This window comes from Corvus brachyrhynchos, unplaced genomic scaffold, assembly GCF_000691975.1.
Source record: "Corvus brachyrhynchos isolate BGI_N302 unplaced genomic scaffold, ASM69197v1 scaffold17, whole genome shotgun sequence".
Lineage (NCBI taxonomy): Eukaryota > Metazoa > Chordata > Aves > Passeriformes > Corvidae > Corvus > Corvus brachyrhynchos.
The window spans coordinates 2,137,860-2,158,522 of NW_008240046.1; the positions used below are offsets into that span (position 1 = coordinate 2,137,860).

The window sequence follows — 20,663 nt, forward strand, 5'->3', positions numbered from 1 at the left end:
TAATGTATTCCTTCATCTCCCTTTTTTTTTTCACTTACACATTCCAAAACTTTTGGGTGGAAAGATGACATTTTTTTTCACTCTCTGTGCATGAAAGTATACATACTCTTTGGGCTTCCCTTTTTACTAGGAATAATCTAGGAAAAGTGAAGAAACTGAACCATCACAAATGGTAAGTAGGTTAATGATTCACATACCTTTTTTTGTTAGCTGTGCTGTATTTTCAGTGTGATCAAGCAAACTATAATGAGTCAAAAGTAACTTTCCTTTTGAATGTAATAATTACAGCTAGTTCCTGCTCACAGATTTTATTAAAGACTCTTTCCATCTTTCATTGTTATTTTAACATTTACACAGTGCTTTACATCTTCAAAGCACTCTGCTGACATTGCCTTATTAGTTCTTGCTATGCTTAGATGCAATTTTCAGTGTGGTTTTCTATCTCAATCCCATTTTAGTTGCCATTTAAAGCTGCATTAATTATATTTACAGTGGGCCATAAAAAGGAATGTTTAGTAGGAAAGCCACAATACCAACAATTCCTGCAGTACATTTCTTAAATTATAAAATATTTTGGTGTGATACCTCAGATGTAGCCCAGTACTGAACTCTGCCAATGAGGCTTTCAGGCATATCCTCCCCTTGCCCATCACACAACACAACATAAATTAGCATCAGTAAGAATGTCAGTGATGTTCTTCTACTTGTTCTTATTGCTGTCCTGGTGAGACATCTGGTCCTGAACTTGCTGGGTGAAATCATTGCAAATGCTGTCCTTGATGTACCCGTGCTCAAATTTCACTTACTGAAGATGGTGACCACACAGGAGCCCTGTCAGGCACTAGCTCTGCTACTTCCCAGGTTGCCTCCAGGAGCACATGGTTGTGAGCTCCTCCAAAAGGACGCTGCCTGCTTTCATGGGGGTATTCATGGGAGTGTGGTATATGAGGCACTCTTACTCATAGTTTAGTGCTTTTTCCCCATGAACTCTACAGGAAGTTCTTGTTAGCACATTTAAGCTTAGTAACCCCATGTTTTTCTCCTAAGCTTGCTTTTCAACTTCTAAAGTGTCAAACAAAAGTTCAGTCATTAGTTATTTGAACTTTTAACTGATAGTCTTTTTTTTACATTTCTTCCCCCGTTATATAAACACCCCTAGAAATAACTGCAAGTTTCTTTCAACATCTGTGGCTAATAACTGTATTCTCTAACCACAAAATTAGATTTGTAGAATCCTGTATTGCTGAAACATCCATATCATTCAAATACATCATCCACACTTCATGGTAGATTGGGCCTATCCCACCTATTTGATGTCTATGAACAACAAATAAAATGCAGTTGTTCAGAAAACAATGTCAAATGACCTATAGCATTTAATGTCATATTGCAGTGAAAACACTTCCTCATTGTTGGTGAGTATATAATTATAAATAACCAATTAAGCTTGATTTCATAGGTACTGATCATTTGTAGCCACTGAAGTAAGAAATTACTCAGATATCCTGAAATTTTAAGTCACTGCTACATAACTGAGTTACATAACCTCCCTTAAAGGTGCATGATGTACATTGGCGTCTCCTGACAATCCTTGCCTATAGTTACAGAACAGCCACTTCTTCCTGTCACCTAGTAACTTTTTAATAGCCAACATCAATTCAGAGTTTCTCAGCTACAGCTTGGTTTGTGAAATACAGTACTCTTAAAATTTCTGTTTAGTCTGGAAATTCTAAACAGTGCAGTAGCCTGAACCAAGGACAACAACTTGTGGAAGTGTTTGAGCAGAAAAAAAAAATGTAGTAGCATATTCTGAACATTAAATGGATATGGCTAAAAGTAAGATTACACCTGCAGGGAAATCAGGACAAACGATAGGAAAAATCTGTTACCTGAACTTGCTAGCAAGAGACGTGCTTTTGAAAAGTGACCTGGATAAAGAAGGTATGGAGGAGTATGTGCTTAGACTGAGCTCTTTAGCAAAAGAGCTGAGCAGATCTCTCAGCCAGCAGCTGGAGAATGTTACAGAAATTATTCAAGAAACCTGCCACGTGCTGAGTGCTGTCCATGATAAACACAAGGAATTGACTTGAAGTCCAGACAAGTATGGAAGGACTTAGCTGTAAGCAGACAGACTGGGTATATTAGACTGAATTCTTCTGTCTGATGATGCTGGGGGGCCCTAATTTTCATTTGTTAGTATTTCAGTTGGTAATTCGTTAGACCAAATTAATTCATGTTCCCACAGTTGTATCACACTGGTTTTGAGTCCATTCCATGAGATTCAATATGAGACTCATAATTCTCATCATGTGACCAAAAAATGTATAAAAGTAAAACTAACTAAACAGAATTGTTCAAAGTTTTATGTACACTATACTTTAGTGGGGTTGTCTTGACTGGACACCAGATGCCTACCAGTAACTTACTCCCTCTTCAACAGGAAAAGGAAAGATAGAAAAAATCCTGGGTTGATATAGAGAAAATCACTTAAAATTACCATCATCGGCAAAATAGACTCAACTTAGGGAAAAAAATTAATTTGATTTATTGTCAATTTAAATAGATTTGGATAGTGAGAAGCAAAGGTAAAAAATTGAAGCAAGATCTTTCCTCCAACCTTTCTTTTTCCCACGCTCAACTTCACTCCTTCATTCCTAATTCCTTTACCTCCCCCCTTCTTGAGGAGGGCAGGGCAATGGCAAATGGGCAGTCAGTCCATAATAGTTCCCTCTACACTCCTTCCTGCTTACTCTTTCCGTGCTCTGCTGTGGGTCCTTCCCATGGTCTGCAGTTCCTGTCAGGAAAAATTGGATACTAAACAGACTGCAGTTCCTTCAGGGAATATCTACTTTCCTTGGCATGGGGTCCTCCCCAGGCTGCAGGATATCTGCTCCAGTCTGGTCTCCCATGGACTGCAAAGGAATCTCTGCCCCATGTCTGCAGTACCTCCTCTTCCATCTTCTCTGACTTTGTTGTTTGAAGGGCTGGTTCTCACACGTTTTTCCTCAGTCCTCACTTTTCTTTGGTGTTCTTGTACTTTCTTAAATATCTTCACAGGAGCTTTGCTCTGTGCTAAGCTCAGTCCTGCAGTAGGTGGACATCAACATCTTAACATTTATCAAAGAAGAAATAACTAACATTTCTGTCTGAGGTCTATCAGCATTAAACCTCAAAAGAAGAGTATCCAACAGCCAAGGGAGGTGATTCTCCCTGTCTACTCCCCCCTTGTGAGACCTCACCTGGAGTGTTACATAAAGGTCTGGAGTCCCCAGCACAAGGACATGGACCTGTTGGAACAGGTCTGGAGGAAGGCCATGAAGAAGATCAGAGGGATCAGAGCATCTCTCCTTTTAAGAGAGGTTGAGAGAGATGGGGTTGTTCATGCTGAAGAAGACAAGGCTCTGGGGATACCTTGCTGCAGCCTTCTAATTCCTAAAAAGGTCTTTTAAAAAGAGGGAGAGTGGTTTTTTTTACACAGACACTATCACCTATAGTGGTAGTCCGGGAGGGAACAGTTTTAAACTAAAAGAGGAGAGATTTAGATTAAATATTAGGTTAGGAAGAAATTCTTTACTCAGAGAGTAATAAGACACAGGAAGAGGGAGAAAAAGGCAGAGAACTTGTGGATGTTCCATTCCTCAAAGTGTTCAAGGCCAGGTTGGATGAGGCTTTGAGCAGCCTGGTCTAGCTGGTGTCTCTGCCCATGACAGGAAGGAAGGTTGGAAAGAACCTTAAAGATCATCTCATTCCAATCCAAACCATTCTATCCTTCTATGATGATTCTATAATGCAAAAAGATAGAAGGAAAGAGATTACAGACAGAAATGTTTATCTATGCTTCTGTTTCTGAGTCTTTGGCCTACAGGTTTATAAAATCTGTAATAATAAAACATTTTTGTTTAAAAAGTCTCCTCCTAGGCTCCAGGCAAGCTAGCTGTCCTGTTGACCTCATAGTTTATGTGATTTTTTTTTTAATTCTCTTTTTATCAGGTTTCCAAGAATCATTCTCCTTCCAAAAAGCTGCTATTCCTCACCTGACAAATTCCCTTAAAACAGTCAGCAAAGATGTTTGGAGACAGTTGCATATAAACTACCTCTGTGTTCTAAAGCCGTGTTATCAAACATCAGAAAAAGTATAGAAAGCAAAGTGTTAGAAAAGTGATGGGGGAGGGAAAAACACAAAAGAAGATTTATTTTGAGGTTAACCTTGTAACTGAATGCAAAAAGTGTCTTTCCCTGTGACACAATCAGATGGTATACTGTTAAAAGGCCATATCTTTTCTTGCCCATATTAGAAAAGTCACATTTACAGCATAGGAAAATGCCATTGTTTTGAATTACCCTGTTATCTTCAAATTTGATTTTAGGAAGGTTTAAAGAGCTGTACAATTTGTTTGAGGGTTTTTTTATTTGGTTTAGAAAATGCAAAATTCAGGGAGGATATGTAAATGTTGGCAGTTTTGTCTAAGCTTGAACTTTGCCTAACAGTGAAACTGGGAAGTGGTCTTTTACAACCTCTTCTGCAAAAAAAGCTCTGTTATTTCCAATCATTTTGTTTTATTTCTCAGTCCTTTTAAACTATTTAGAATTTCTTCACTACTGTAAAAGTGTCTCTGGAAAAAGAGTAAAATAGTATTTTCCTTTAAACTACCAGTGTAAACAATATTTTAAAAATGTATTTGCTTCTTTTTTATTTTTTTTCCCAAATATAGTCAAAATATAATAAGTCACTTGGGAACTGAGGAAGTATTAGAAAGGAATAACTTTTAGACCTAGTTAAATAAGCAAAAAGCTATTCTGAACTGTACTCTTTGTAGATTTAAATTAATCAGGTGCAAATAGAGATGTGAGTTCTATCTAGATCACATAATGTCACTCATTGATATGTGATGACATTCTTAATAAAATTATTTTCCAAATGGAAAACCTTGAAGTATTGATTTACCTCATATGACATTTTTAAAAAAGTGAATGTAAGTCAAAGGCTTCCTGTAAGACTTGTATCAGCCCTTTTTGTTTTCCTTCCCTTGTGTGTCTCTGCACACAGTAAGTAGACACCACACCATACTTTGTTGTACTGTTTTCTTATTTGTGTTGACTTTCATGAGATTTAACCTGCAAAACAAAGTTCTCCAGGATCTCATGCAGCAAACAGAAATAAGCTGAAAATTTTCTGAGGTTTGCAATATATCTAACTAATGAAGATACCACTCCAATTATAGAGGTTGACAGCATAACATGAGGGAAGAGCTCTAAATAATACATTTGAAATCCTTGCAGAGAATATCTGGAATAATTTCTAAAAAAAGGTTTAAGATAAGGAAAATGAGGGATCATAAAATATGTAAGTTAAAATCTTACATGAATGGTGCACAGTGATTGCGTGCTTTTTGTGCATTTTTCCTTCGCAAAGCGATTTTAGTTATATGCAAGGGCAACATTCACCATCCCTATAACTGGGTATTGCAAACTGCTGAGCTTCAGTATTATATGCAGGCTGGTGATTTTATGTTATCATCTATTCTTCATAGCAAAAACTCAGAGTTGTTAAGGTTGAGTATAAAATTAGGTCCATGTATATTAGCTTTGCTAGAGACCCACACATTAGAATCTTGCAGGATTCAGTTTTAGGAAATACAAGTTTGAGTTTTAAAGATCTTCCCAAATTGATTTGACTGTTATTTATCAATGCCATGATTTGGATTGATTGTCATTAAGAATTTAGCTAGTGTCTGATCATTAGAAAGGTGTTCATTACAGTTGCCAGAGTAAATCTTTGACAAATACGCAGTTGTTCTTAGACAAGTACAGACATGTACTTGTCTATATTCAGTCCTTAAGAAATTGACTCCAGCTGAAAAGCCAGGAAATACAGTGTGATTCATGTATTGAATGGCACTATGGGATCATGTGGAATTCAATAAGTACTCATATAATAGTTTTCACATTTTCATCTAGCTTTTATAGCAAAATTTAATTGGTTATTTATTTTTTGCCTCAGAGTACAATGGAATTATAGATTATCTGCTGAAAGTGAACGATTATTTCATAAATACAATCTCACACCTTCAAGAGTCAGAAAATAAATTTTATGCTGCAAGCTGCAGACAAGATGGTGATTCTCAGAAGCAGACTGGTCAAAATGCTTCCAAAGAAACTGATGTGCATTTTTAGGAAGGAGAAGCAACAGACTCTGTGGAAGCATCTCCCAATCCCAGTCAGCAATTCCAAAGAACTCCTTCCGTGAACAAGATGGAAAGTGAAAATGTTAATCAAACCCACACAAGTGAAATTAAAACTGTAGGAAAAGTTGCATCATAAGCTGAAAACAAATCTGCTCAAGAACAGGACACTAGTAAAGAATCTCCAATGGAAAAGGAAGATGGTGAACACCGACTACCAATCATCTCTTTTACAGAGAAAAAAAGAGTACAATGGAAAGGATAAACTTCATGGAGGTAGCTCTGTTACTGAAAAGCCTCCAGAACTGGCTTTTCAAGATGCTCTTACAAGGAATGAGGAAGACATTCTGACTGGGACATTGGAAGACATTTATGACAGAACCATGACAGATAGTTTTGAACAGGATAAAAAGGAAGAAGTCAGGGACTCTTTAAAAGGGTTAGAAAGTGAAGAGCACAGACTGACAGAGAAAATGGAAGGCAGTAAAATGGAATCAAATGATGAGATTTTTAGTAATTACCTAAGTACCTTCACATCTTCAGTACAAACCTATGATCTTACCTCTGTGAATCCTTCTGTGAGTGATTCAGAAGTAGTAAAAAAATCTAGGTACTGGACAAACAAAGAGTAAGCACATATTCTTCCTTTTTTTAGGGATAGATGTACCTAATTATTGCTTATTAACTTATAACATGTGTGTGCAGAAATGCAATATACATGTACTGAACAGCTTCTGGTCATGCAAATAACAGCAGTTTACAGTTTAAACATGCGCAGTGAAGATCTTTCCCTCTAGTCTAAAGTAAACTCTAAGTTTCTATTTGCATAATTTTTTTTATGCCAGAGAGGGACTGAGTCACAGCCAATAAACTTAATAATCCTCAAATTGTTGGAAATTAGTAAGAAAGGACTACAATTCATCAGTTTTACAGTAATTTGTAAGCTGTTCTGAAACAGGTAAAAAAATTCATTATTTTCTCATTTATTCATAAACATGTTTTTCTGAATTACGTTTTTATGCTTCTTTGTAGCACATCATTACATTGAAGTATTTAATTAAAAATACAAGACACTATCCCACTCAAAAGACAAAGTTTTTTGGGTTTTTTTATAGATTTCTAGTCAAAGAGAGTGGTAAAAATAAACAGGAAACAGCTTGTGCTATTAAAGCCCCTGTAATTTTTCTGGAGAATCTGAAGTGTAATATACTCAATGGCACTAGTTCCTTGGCAGTGGATGATTCTGAGGAGCTGGTCAGCAATGTCATCAGTATTGAATGCTATGATTATGAAAAACTGCTTTTCCCTATCAACATTGCAATCCCATTTACATCATGCTTCAGAGGAAATTATCGGGAGATTATGGTGAAGGTGACTGATGTGAACTTTCAGTCAAACTACTTAACTCCTATTTCTTTGCAAAGATACCAAGGAAACCATAAGGTGGGTAACTCTCATCAAAACATTGTAAAAGCATTATTTCAGGTTCCCAGTTAAGTCTCTCTGGAGTTTTTCAAGTAAAGTTGTCAATATTAAATCATATTGCCCATTATGTGTGGTAAAACAGAACTTTTCTTCCTACTTTCTCAAAAATGAATTCTATTTGAAAACTAGTATTTAATAACATTCTTTTTTTCACTTACAATGTTAAGTATGTGCTTGATCCCACAATATTAATGGTTGAGTAATGTTTCATGATTTTTGTAAATAAGTGCAATGCGTTGCATTATTCGATAAAAGTAAAACTTAGGGGGAATTACCTTTAGATCACAACAAAGTAACACAATTCCATGTGTATAAGTACAAACTCCATATCAAAGGAACACAGGATGGTTCTCTTCTTTTGCTGTTGCATTGGTCAACAACATCCAGTCTACAACTCATCAATTCAATTCATCACCCAGTCTACAAGTTTATTTCATTTCACCCCAATCATACACTGGAATATTAATGACATCACATAATGACTAGAGATCACCAAGTACTTGGGCATGCAGGTGGCAATAATATTCAATTTATTTTCATTTTATACTTTGCTCCATAGAGAATGTTGCCTTCTCAAAATGCTTATCCACTGTGAAACACAACTTCCTTTCCTTCCAACACTCTAACCCCACATTCTCTTTATCGAGGAGGGCTTTGTAGAAGTAAAAATTCATCATCTGGGTGTTTTTTCTGTGTTGTCATGCTGAAAGAAGGAAACATTTACTGTTCCAAAGGTAGGACTCTTACAAAAGCTGAGTGTGGATTCTCGAATCTCTTTCTGTTACCATCCAGAAGCATTCAGTTCTCCAGCACCTATGCAGTTAAAGGTAAGCTTGAAATATGTGATACTTGTTCCATAAGCCTGTTATCTGATCAGTTCTGAAGTGAGTATGCCAATGATGTTAAAGTGCAATCTCTTCCAGTATCAGAAGTCTACGAAAAGGGGTGGCAGTTTCACATCCTGTACACGCAAATTTCCTGTCAGCTTTGTTAAAACCACATGTCAGGGATATCTTTAGCTAAAAAGAAGGAAGGTAGATAGATCTTCTACCTAGTTCAGAAAATACAGTAGTTTTCAATAAAGATGTGTCATCTCAAACTTTAATTTTTTGGCCCAGTTGTCGAGTTAATGGAACCATTTTTCTCACATGACCTTCATCCTTGGTGCCAGCAAGTGCAACAGAAGGTTTTATCATGTTTTAGTCTAAGGCTGAGCATAATCTCAAATTTTGCTTCAGTTATAATATATTTCTCCCTTTTCCATAAAAATGTTAATTTGGAAGTAGGGAGAAACTAAAATTATGGAAAAATCCAGATTGGAAAAATCCAGATTACAAAAATCTCATAAATTTTTCAAAATCTGAGGAAGGTCATGAGTTTCAAAATATTTTAGTCAATAAAAGTTCCAGGTTTTGATAACTTTCAAGCATTTTTCTGTGCTTTGTATAAAGTGCTGGTACTTGGATAAGGTTGTTCTTGGGTTAAAGAGAGGAGTCTGATTCTTCTGTGATAGCCTATCGAACTCCAAAAGATAACCAATTTCTAAAAAAATCAGGCATGTAATGGAAGGTTGGGGTTTTTTTGCTAGTTGATTGTACAATTTCTTTCTGCATTTAGATTCAGCCAATTGAGCGATCAATGGTTTCAGCATTGAAAGCAAGGCATGATATGTACCACTCAGTGATATCTACGAGTGCACTGGTTCATGTCCAGCATCCTTCACCCAACCTTTTAACAGCTCAGTCACTATTACTCTACTCTGTCCTCCAAACCCAGAAAAAAAAAGGCAAGGAAATGACAGAACATGCAAGAGCCATTAGTGTTACAGTAAAGAGGGTTGCTGCAGCTTACCATCCTTGGTATGAACCTCACCTCAAATTCACCATTTTTTAAAACATCAAAATCAATTATTTTAACAGTTGTTGGTTAATAATTTCTTGGATTAAAAATGTGTTTGTTCCTTAATATAGACTGCAATACTTAGGAGCACTGTAAGAAACACTAGAGCAAACCCTAAAAATTCCATGCACTAGTTTCACCAGAAAAATTAATACAGTATTTGATGTATATTCTTTAAATATGCTGACCACTACATTTCTAGCAGAAGTCAGAATGAAGACAGTGTGACGTTTTTTCAGCAAGAAATACTCAGGCATTTTCAACAAAGTTAGACACAGAACATGAAGAACAGACATGTCTTAAAGCTGCTGTGTTCATAACACACTAAGTTCATTTGAGTCTGACCTTTGAATTTTCTGATCTCTACTTCTACACATTCCAGTGGTTACCAGAATCGAAACGCATGGCACAATGGTTTATAGTAGGTCAGTTTTATGGTAACTAGTAGGTCAGTTTTACGCACTAGATAAAGGTCCAGATTTTTCCAAAGTACGCAGTACAAAACTTCTAAAACACAGACTTTTTGGCGTGTCTTAAAAAAACATTAAAACATTGGGAGTCCCAAAGAAAACCAAGATAATCTCTAAGTTTCAGCTGTTTCTGGAGAACTGGAAAAAAAAAAATCTCTTAATAATTATATCATTCACATACTCTGGAGTATAGTTCCGGATACAGATTTTAAGCAAGGTGGGTAAACCAGAAAAAGTCATCAAGGAAAGCAGAGGGGAAAACAGCTACAAATACAAGCTTACTCTTTTGGAAGAACTATTTTTTATGTTATTTTTTTTATAATTACTTAGCTTTCCAGGGCTGTGAGCACTTCTGTGAGAAGAAGTGGGGAGAATCTCAGTGATATTTTGAAATTATTAGGTCATGGAAACAAAGAAGAGGGGTGGAAGGTGTTTTATGATGTTATTGTCCAGAATGCACAGAATGGGCTTGTATCATTTGAACTAAATGAGCATTCAGAAAGGTGATGTATGAATAATTTAACAAAATTTTATTTATGGAAATATTTACTTACGTGTTTACAAATCAGTGGAAATTTGTAGTGCTAAGAAATCATACCTTTTTAACCATGAACTTGTTTTTTCTTCCACTTTAAAGTATAGGATCATTTATATTTGTTGCTCATAAAAAGAAAAAACCCAACATTTTCATTTATGTAATGTGCACAGTGTAGTACATAGAAAACTAAACAGGAAATGCAGATATCACTCTTAATTGGAAAATGTGATTTAGTTCTCTAACTACAAAATCATAGTTTTTTTAAAAATTCTTATTAGGAAATATTCTCTTGCTTTCATGTAAAATTCATATATATTTGAAATCAGACATACACAATCAACATACTCTACACAAAAAAAGCAAGCAAATTTCCACTTTTTCTTCTGTTGGAAACAAGGATAAAAAGAAGGTAGCAAAAGCTTCTTGGAGACTGAGCCCCATATTATTTTTAAGAATAAATTATTAGCAGTTGATAAAATTACATAAGATAAAGCTATTTAATTTAATTTTCTTCCTTTTTTTTTTTAGTTTTTTTTCTTAATACAGCTTTGTGGTCATTCACCTTTCATTCCTTTTGGAAAACACATATCTTCTCCTCTTTGCTCAGGCTCTGGAAAAAGCTCTTCATAGCACGATGACTAATGTGATACTGTATCAGAAAAGAGAAAACCCATAATAAACAGTAGTTTTGCTGTCTGCATCCAAAGAATTGACCAATGAAATTCAAAATCTCCAGGAGGAGGGTTGTTTTGGTTCCCCAGAACCTATACAGCAGTTCCCATTAAGAGAAGGAGAGCAGATTCATTTTAGATTCAGAGGAAATATTTCTGCTTCAGGTAAGGCATTTAATTCATGCATCTGTATGAACATTATCAATTATCTCAGCTACTAAAAAATGCTGTATGGGAACACTGTTAGTCTGAGGTTACATTTGGTTATTTCAGTGTTTTATTGCTTGTCAAAAAAAGAAACATGGAACTTAATGGGAAACTGCTTCAACTGAAAAGAAAATGTAGTACCCAAACGAATTCCTGAGCAATGTGCTCTGGGTGACCCTGCTTTGAGCAGGAGAGTTGGACAAGATGATCTTTAGAGATCTCCTAAACCCCTGCCATTCTGTGAAACCTGGTCCCTCAGAAATACATGGTATTTTATGAATTATTTCCAAAGGACAGGTTTCTGTCACTGTTTTATCTGTGTAAATTCACTCAGAGTGAGCAAGAAATCCAAGGCAAAATGTTGCCTGTTATGAGCTACACTGTGAATCGAGGTGATGAGAGAGAGTGTTTTGCCATTTGCATTAGCGGCAGAGAAAATTCCATGCAGTGGCTGCCACCATTCAGAGGCTTGCTTAAAGGGAAAAGAGATAAGAACCCTCAGAAAGGTTTTCACCAAAATTGCATATAGGCTCTCCTGTCTTAGATTGAACATATAAATATGTATTTGGCCCTCTGAACATTTTGTACACAAACTCTCCCATTGAAAACTGCATTAACCCTAAAGAAAGGAACATTCTTCAAAAAGAGAAGTCTCCAGCCCCCAAGAAATGCCTGCTCATATATGCAAAGGATAGTCTATACACGTGTCAAATAAATGGATTTAGAAATCCTAGAAATGCATCTACCCCTCTGCTGCCATTCATTTTGTTGTTACAGACAGACATCCATCCTAAATAACCAGAAAGCATATACTTCTAATTCCATTGACAACACCCTTTTATTTTTATTCTTCTCTGTGTTATGTACATACCTCCTTTTGTGTTCCTTGCTTTTCAACTTGTAGGACTGCCTTCACCACTTACTCTTTAACCAACTATTAAAGGGCTAAGACAGCTGGCTATGAAAATATGTCTACTACTGAAGCAGGCTGAACTCAAATGTTCAGTAAAGTAATAATAATGACAAAGAGCAACCAAGGAATGTGATTATGTGATTACCTTTATGTGATTACCTTTACTTGAATTATTTTAGATGCCATGCATCTGAATACAGGGTGAAAAAAAAAAAGTTTTTTTAATTTTATTGTATGAACTGCAGAAAATGGAGAAGACTTTGGGAAAGTCTACAGACTGATTTTTCATTCACAAATAAAACCCAGGCTGGAGCTCCAAATTAAAGAAGTGGATGAATTTGGTAACTACAGTTCACCTCATTACAAAGGAACAGCACTGTTTTATAAAATTACCAGAGAGATGATAACAAAGAAATGGGAACAAAACTTACCAAATGGTGAATATCAACACCAGTCTCCACTGTGCAAATTAGCATTAACATTACCAAAGGTGGGTTTCTCACTTGATATTAGAGACATTTCCCTTTTTCCCTTACCATTAAAAGGATCTTGGTATGATTTTTGATTTACAGATACACACAGGAGTCACTGATGGAGTTCTGATCCATCATCAATTGTACAAATATTCTCAGAATTTCTCTTAGCTGTAGGGAGGGAACCGTATCTAAGTATAAGCATAGAAAAATTTCTAGCAGAAAATTTTCACCCATCTACTCTCCCCAGCTGATATGGCACTGTGAAATTATTACTGAAGTTTCAGTTACATCATTCTTGTTTCAGTGTCTTGGAAGCACAGAATTGCAAATTACTGGATCATTAAAGGGTTTGTGTAACCTGTCTTCCACCTATCACCTGATTATTCTATTATTCCTGATTACCCTCTGCAGTACAGCCATGTGAGCAATTATTTTCACCTCTGGTGAAAACTAATGCTACATAAATCAGTCTTTAATATTCCTGCAATGAAATCTCATTGTAAACTTTTCAAAGAGCCTACATACCAGCACCCTATACTGCACTAAACAAGTTGCATACAAGTTGCATACATTTTAATATCAAAATATGTACAGAAACACTTGGTCTAAATTTCTGGTGACAAACAGTAGGATATCTCTCTTTTTGAATTTAATTGATTTCACACTTTTCTCAACAAAATGATTTTTATCCAGATGATAGTTAAAAGCATCTGGAATCCCTGATTTTGGTTGTGACAAAGACAGATGGAATCTTTTTAAGGCAACCATTCTGACTCCTATATTTTCACTCATTTCTGTAAAATGTCCACCTAAATTTCTTTTGTAGAGAAGGCAGTAACTGTACGATCATAAGCCATTTTTTATACGTATGTGACTGCATTAGCCACTTACAAATATATTGCTGACAGTGGTCAAAATAATGGGTTTTTACTTTGTATGCAAACATTCACATGAGTTTTTGCTTTAAACGCATGTTTTTTACAGAAGTAATCTGATTTTCACTAATATTCCTGTTTATGGTGCTTTCATTTCTTCAGCAACAGAAAACACTTGTTGCTCTAATCTATTATTTTTGACACAAATCAGATATAGTGCATTAGGTTCTGATGTTAGGTCTGTGTGTGCATATCTATTGATTTCAAAGATTTTGTATTTATGTGACACTGGGCTAAGGAGTTAAAAGATTAATTTCTCCTTTTCTATGTGTCCTGTTTGATTAATTTCTCCTGTTTCTATGTGTCCTGATGACTAGAGTCTGGTCATGTCTGAAAGGTCCATTTGACAGAGCACATCAGTGTTACTGTCTGGGAATGCTTTGCAAAAATAGATTGCCGTAATACATATAGACATTATGAAATTACTATTCTGCTGAAGTTTTATGTCTAATGATTGTCTAACAGCAGAATAGCATGTTATCCCCTGCTTCAGAAAGGCAGCTACTTGGCTAATTGCAGGGCCTTCCAGACTAGAAAACTGCTTTGACTGCTGAGAGTATTTTACTTAAGCTGACAATCAGAATAGCAGAACCACATGCCAGTGCAGCTGAACCGTGGGTGAATTTAGCACTTCACCACAGACACTTAATCTTTAAAGGCAATTTAATGTTTTAGATCTAATGCATTGTATATTATTACACTATTTCTAGACAATACTAATTTTCAATTCTTATAATTTTTACTACTATTTTAACATTAAGTAGCATAAATGGTTCAGATTAAAGTCAATGCATGGGTAATTGAGTTCATCTACAATAACTTTGAAGATCTAATACAGACCTTTGACGTGCTAAATTCTCATTAATGAATTAAAATAAATTTAAATATAAATGCATAATTAAACAAAGCCAAAGAAAGCTTAGAAGAAAAGCAATGCCCCCTTCTGGAAGAGCTTTATATTCCCTTTATTCTGAGACGTTTTTATCCATGTCGTTCTATCTTCACACTGGGGTACATCCAATGACAGAACTTCTGTTGAAGCATGCAAAACGAGGCAGATTCCAATCATAGAATCATAAAATAATTTGGGTAGGAAGGGTCACCTAGTCCAATCCCCAAGATCTCAAGAGCAGTAGAGGACAGGATGGTTTTGCACTGCCATGTAATGCGTAGTGTGTGCATCCTGTGCACACTGAAATCACCTCCCAGGATGACTGCATACAGACCTGATGAAAAGTTGTTTAATTCACAATAGGTAATGTTTATGAATGTATTGACCTTATGACTGTGCAGCTCAGTACATCTGAGACACTCCAAATATTGAGCAATATTTAAAATCTGTATTATAGAAGTGATTAAGGTCAGCTTCATAATGCTCAGTATATCAGAAAGAAAAGGAGAATAATTTTTTCCAGTCAGAGTTTCATGCTCGTAATTCACAAACGAAAAGCAGAAGATCAGAGAATAAACTTCAGGCAAATCTCCTCAGGAGAGCTGTGCATAAACAGCCAGGTAATACAACTGAATGTGTGTGACAAAAATAACATGGGTACTAAAAAAGGGTAATTTCATTTTTATACAAAAATAAATCTGAATTTCACTTCATACAAACGAATCTCTTTTTGTGCTCAATGCTTATGTAAGTAGTTTCTTGATCTGTATGTAGTAGGAAACAACACTAAAGCCCAGAAGACTTTCACCTTTCTCAGCTATAGGAAAAACAGGACAAAGTATTTTTTCTCTCTCTCCAATGTTTAGAGGAAGAAAGAGGAAGAACTTTGTACTTTCTAATGGAACTTGTCATTTGAATTTTGGTGATTTTTCATGATGTTTTATTAAAAGTTGAGCTATGTAAAATTAATAACTATAGCTACAAATATAGTATGTTTACCTGACGTAACAACAGCTACTGCATACCTAAAAATTGTTCTTTTCTTTGAAAGAAAGGCAAAGTTAATGCAGTATTCAAAATTAGAATCTTTCGCATCTACAAAGGTTCTATACAGATTTTCTATACCCCCAGTTTCCATACATCAGTTATGGCAAAATGCTATTAATCAAACATGTAAAATTGCATGAAGGATGAACTTTTTAGAAGAGATAATAAGCATATTTGATGGATGCAAATATTATTAATTTCTTTATTTTAATAGCTATACACTGTTTTATACCTGCTGATGATGTTAATTGGTTTTCAATAATGACAAAAATCTTCCATGTAAATAGAACAAATGTTAAATGCTAAGATTTAAATCCCCAATGAATTTACTGCAATCCACTCCCAAATCATATGCCTCACCTTTTACTCATTTAGTAATTTCTCTTTCCTCAACACATTTTCTTAAATAGCATGAAAAATTGATCAACCATCCACGAATCACAAAAAAAATTTTTTCTGATCATCAGGTAAGAAAACAACCAATAAAATAACATAAATATAAAACATAAATAAGTTTATATATCTATATATATTTTTTTTTAACAAAACATAAATAAGAGCTGTACTTGCTATTTTTTTTAAATGCCAAGATTTGTTTCAGCTGTAATGACACTTTCAAAAGCCATATTCCAGGAGGAAATAGTTAATGTGTTAAGAGATAGTCAAAGAAACAAAGATCTGTTTAGCAGGAAATGCAAAAGCTCTTGTAAGATACTGTTATGATGGGATGCTTGAACAGCATATAATTTTCTGTGTAAGGAAATTCAGTTTGTACTGGAAAGTTCCAGTATAACTGATGAATCAGTTACTGTAAATATTGAAACCCATTTATTTTATTTCTAACTTTCTCCATTCAGTTCCAAAAATTATAGGTCTTTGCTGAATCTGCTCTTGACTAAATTCACTTCATATCGCAGTGCAGTTACCAAAAATGGCATTGGAAATGAGATGGGATGATGTTTCCACCAAAGTAAAAAACAAACCCTATTTAGTTGGAGAGTTTACCCACTGAGCCTCCAGCTTTAAAGAGCTTTTCAAAAAAAAGGAAGATTTATTCTCATTTCACTAATTTTTACCCTTCAGAGGCCCTACGGTACAATTTGCTGCTTTGGCTTGCAGAAGAGCTTGCAGAAGATAATACATCATTGTTTGCTTTATGTTTACCTGTTTGACGGAGCATACTTCAGCTTGTTAGGCTGAAGTGCCCTGATAATTTAACACACCAGATCTATGAGCTGCTTTGCTGGTGGAAAAAGACCCTTCCAAGGTCAGCTGATAAACAGCTATTATCTGTCTATATCCTGTCTCGCTATTTGCAGAAGAGTGGCAGAAGTGATCTTTCAGAAGAACTTCATTTAAAGTGGCAAAATAAGGTGTTCACTTGATAGAATCTCTGGCCACTCACATCCCAATTTCACTTGTTGAAGGGTATGAATATTTCTATGACACTTCTGGGTGAACAAGTGACAGGGATATCAGTTAGGATAAGGCTATTTATTTGTTACTTTGCAACCTCTACTAAAGCAAAGTATAATAGCAATGTCCTTGTTTGATAAAAGTGAATATTTCTTATGTTGAAAACATAGTATGAATAATTATAGACTGATCTGCATAGATTTCTGAGGACTTTAGCTGTTTTCGCATGCCATACTCAGTCAACACAATGTTTCTACATCTCTTAAACATTATAAATTATTCATTATATCAAAATCATATTAATTGTTCTATAATATATGGATTACTCTATGTCCAGTATTAATATCTACCAAATTCTTCAGATTAAAGCCCAATGTACAGACAGAGGTAGCTTCTTCTTACTTTCAGATTTGTTAGTAATCAATTCTGCTTTTATATTCCCTGTGAATAGTTTTCATCCTTGTGAATGTCATAGAAGATTTCAGTGTTACCACGTGAATATGTAATCTATTTGCTGAATTTATGAAACTTGTTGCCTCAGTTTAAACTGTCTTTGTAATGGAGTCTTTTAGGTTACCATCACATTTGGAAAAAGAACAATTTCTTCATAAAAATTTTTAAATATATGGCTTTGACATTTTGTTAGTTATACTGAATTCTTGTATTGAAGGTACAGATAGTAAACCAGAAGTATTTGTGCCATTCCTTATTTGTGTTTTCAATCCCTAAAACTCATTTCTTTCCAAAATGCTAAGTAGGACTAACCTAATTTTTAAATCAGACCAAGAGATAGGTTGGTGTCCTATAACTGTGTTTCTACTGAAATAATATTTATTTTACCATCTTCTGTTACTTACTTTCTAAATTGCAACCCACCTCATACAACACACCAAAAATTTATATAAACACTAAACTGATTTCTGTTAAAGGCAAAAAGTAGCTGGCAAAAGTCAGAGAAAAACAATTCTGAGAGCAAGACTGACTCCTTGGTATTACACATATTGTGATTACACAGGTTGTCACATCTATGTGACTTCCCTAGTGCTTCAGCAATGTGCAACTTCCCTAGTGCTTCAGCAATGCCTCTTTCTTCAAGTCCACCTCTGCACAATTAACTACAGTTATTCTTCTAGATTCTATGCACCAATTATTTTCCTTTTTTGCCTCTTCTTTAATCATATAATATAAACTCTAAATATTAATCTCAATCGAAGCATTATTGATCTACACTTTATTTAATTTTAGACTATTTAGAAACCTGGTATGTCTTGCTGGCAAATCTTAATTGTGATACATAGTTAGTCTGTGTATTTTATTTATAGAGGTCATATATTTGCAACATTTACAAATTGGTACTGTAAATGAGAAAATTGCAAGCTAAAAGAAAAGATAAACAGGCATAGTACTAATTAGCTTCATTCATCTAGACATTTATGTCTCATCCTGTGTTATCAGTTTTTAGATGTAAGACAAATATATGAGCAATTTAACCTCTTCTCTGTGAATTAAACATACTAGCCATCCTTTCTCTTTTTTTTAATACAGAGGGAGTTTTAACTGTAAACTGACTTAGAGGAAAGAATTATCACACTTTTCCCAATGCTGAACACTTTTTGGCATCAAATGATTGTCATCAGTGCCTTCTCCTAAGGACTGTATATTCGCTTGCAAGCTCATCAGATATTGTTAGCATTTATGTGTATTATGATCAGGGTTCAATATATGATGGTATGACAAACAATACTGGAAAGACTGCACAAAATTTTACTTCGTTTCTCCACCTAAATTAAAACTGTTTGATACAACTTCCAATATTCTGCCACAAGATGGCAGCTTTGTCTAACAAAAAAAATATAACGCCTGTCTTTCACATGCTGAAAAATACGTGCATAAAACACTGCTAAAATGTAAAAGCCATCTATAAAGGCCTGGATACTCCACACTGACTCAGACACTGAAGCAGATTGCCCAGAGAAGTTGTGGATGCATCATTCCTGGAGGTCTTCAAGGCCAGGAGAGGGCCATGAGCAACCTGGTCTAGTTAAAGGTGTTCCTTCCTATGGAAGGGAGGTTGGAAATAGAATGGTTTGTGTTCAAAGGGACCTTAAAAATCATCTATTACCATATGGTCAACACCACTAGGGCAAGGCAGCAACAACTGTGGGCATTTCAGTAGCATCTATAGAAAAGGAAACCTGCATTCAGCTTTCTCTTCCCAGGAATCTGAGATTATTGTTTACACTAATTGACCAGGAAAGCTATATGAAATTTGCCATGTTAAAATCTAATTTTTATTAATAAATTGCATTAATCGAGTGACTAAAAAAAGTTTATTCAAGATCGCAAAAATTACAATTAAGTTAGATTAAAAATTAACAATTTTAAATATACTACCTGATGTTCTTTTCCTCTGAGGAATGCCTTAGGTTTCCTGGGTACTTATCTCTTGCAGTAACTCTCACTTGGAGTTTGAAACTAGTAACTAGTCTTGCTGTGGCCCAGCAAAGCTGAACTGGCTGGTGACATGCTTTTTGTCTGTTCTTCTCCCTCCTCATCCCTCCCACCAGTTCTGCCTTGTGCTGCGGCTTTCCTATCTAGCTGCTCTATGTAACCTTCACGGCTTTCATTCCCACTTTTTTGATATTTCATCTCCTGAAAAAACATGGCTAGCATTGAGCACACACTCTCCCAGCTCACACAAATATTTTGACAGGAAAACATTTTAAATGCACGCTTTAACAAAAAATTATATCAACAACATATGTAAACTAAATATTCTTATGCCTTCCCACATTGTTTCTTTTGCTCTACCAGATATGAACAGAAGCACCCTCCTTGTCTAAGTCTCACTGACCTCAGGGACTCTCGGCAGGAAGAGGGAATGCAAGGTGTGGGATGTGTGTGTTTCCCTTCATGTTAGGTCTCAACCAACAAGCTTATATAGAGAAATGGTTTTGATTCCAATTTTTGGTCAGAGAAGAGATTCTTCGCCCTCTGGAGTTCATAGGCTATAAATAAAACCTCCAGACAGAACACATTTCAGACCAATGTGTACAATTGAATGACATCAGCAGCAATGAGACCCGAAAATGTAGCTCTTTATGGCAAAAGTAAATTAAGATCAAGCTGTAGCAAGATCCAAAGAGACCATTTCCAGAAGAGAATACTAGTGGGATGTCAAATGACATGGTTCTCCAGCCTTATGGAAGAAAGAATACCTGATTTCTCTCCGCCTTTCTGAATAGCTGATATGGCTCAACTATTGATATGGAAAGTCCAATTTCTTAACTACTGTCAACACTGTTCTTTGCTTTTCAGGCAATCAGATACTGTCTCCTAAATGAAAGGTCTCACTTAGTGAGATTTAAACTTACCGTACTGCAGAAAAAGGAAAAGAATGAGAACTACATGGAACAAATCTACTTGTGTGCTATGTGTTTTTACGGAGTATAAAAAAATATGTAGGATGAAAAGCAGTATCTGAGCTTTATGGCTTAGAATGTGTATGTTTTCTAACCCTAAAGAAAAGGTG

General features: G+C 35.4%; 1 protein-coding gene across 1 annotated transcript; it reads left to right on the plus strand.

The window, feature by feature from the left end:
- Positions 1–1,820: 1,820 nt before the first annotated feature.
- On the plus strand, positions 1,821–17,100 carry DTHD1 (death domain containing 1). The gene is given in 13 exon segments (XM_017744286.1): positions 1,821–2,094; positions 5,999–6,420; positions 6,422–6,810; positions 7,298–7,625; positions 8,315–8,494; positions 9,285–9,387; positions 9,390–9,462; positions 9,464–9,526; positions 10,375–10,539; positions 11,121–11,410; positions 12,611–12,855; positions 16,126–16,182; positions 16,801–17,100. Coding segments are annotated over 13 exon segments (2,889 nt in total).
- Positions 17,101–20,663: the final 3,563 nt, after the last annotated feature.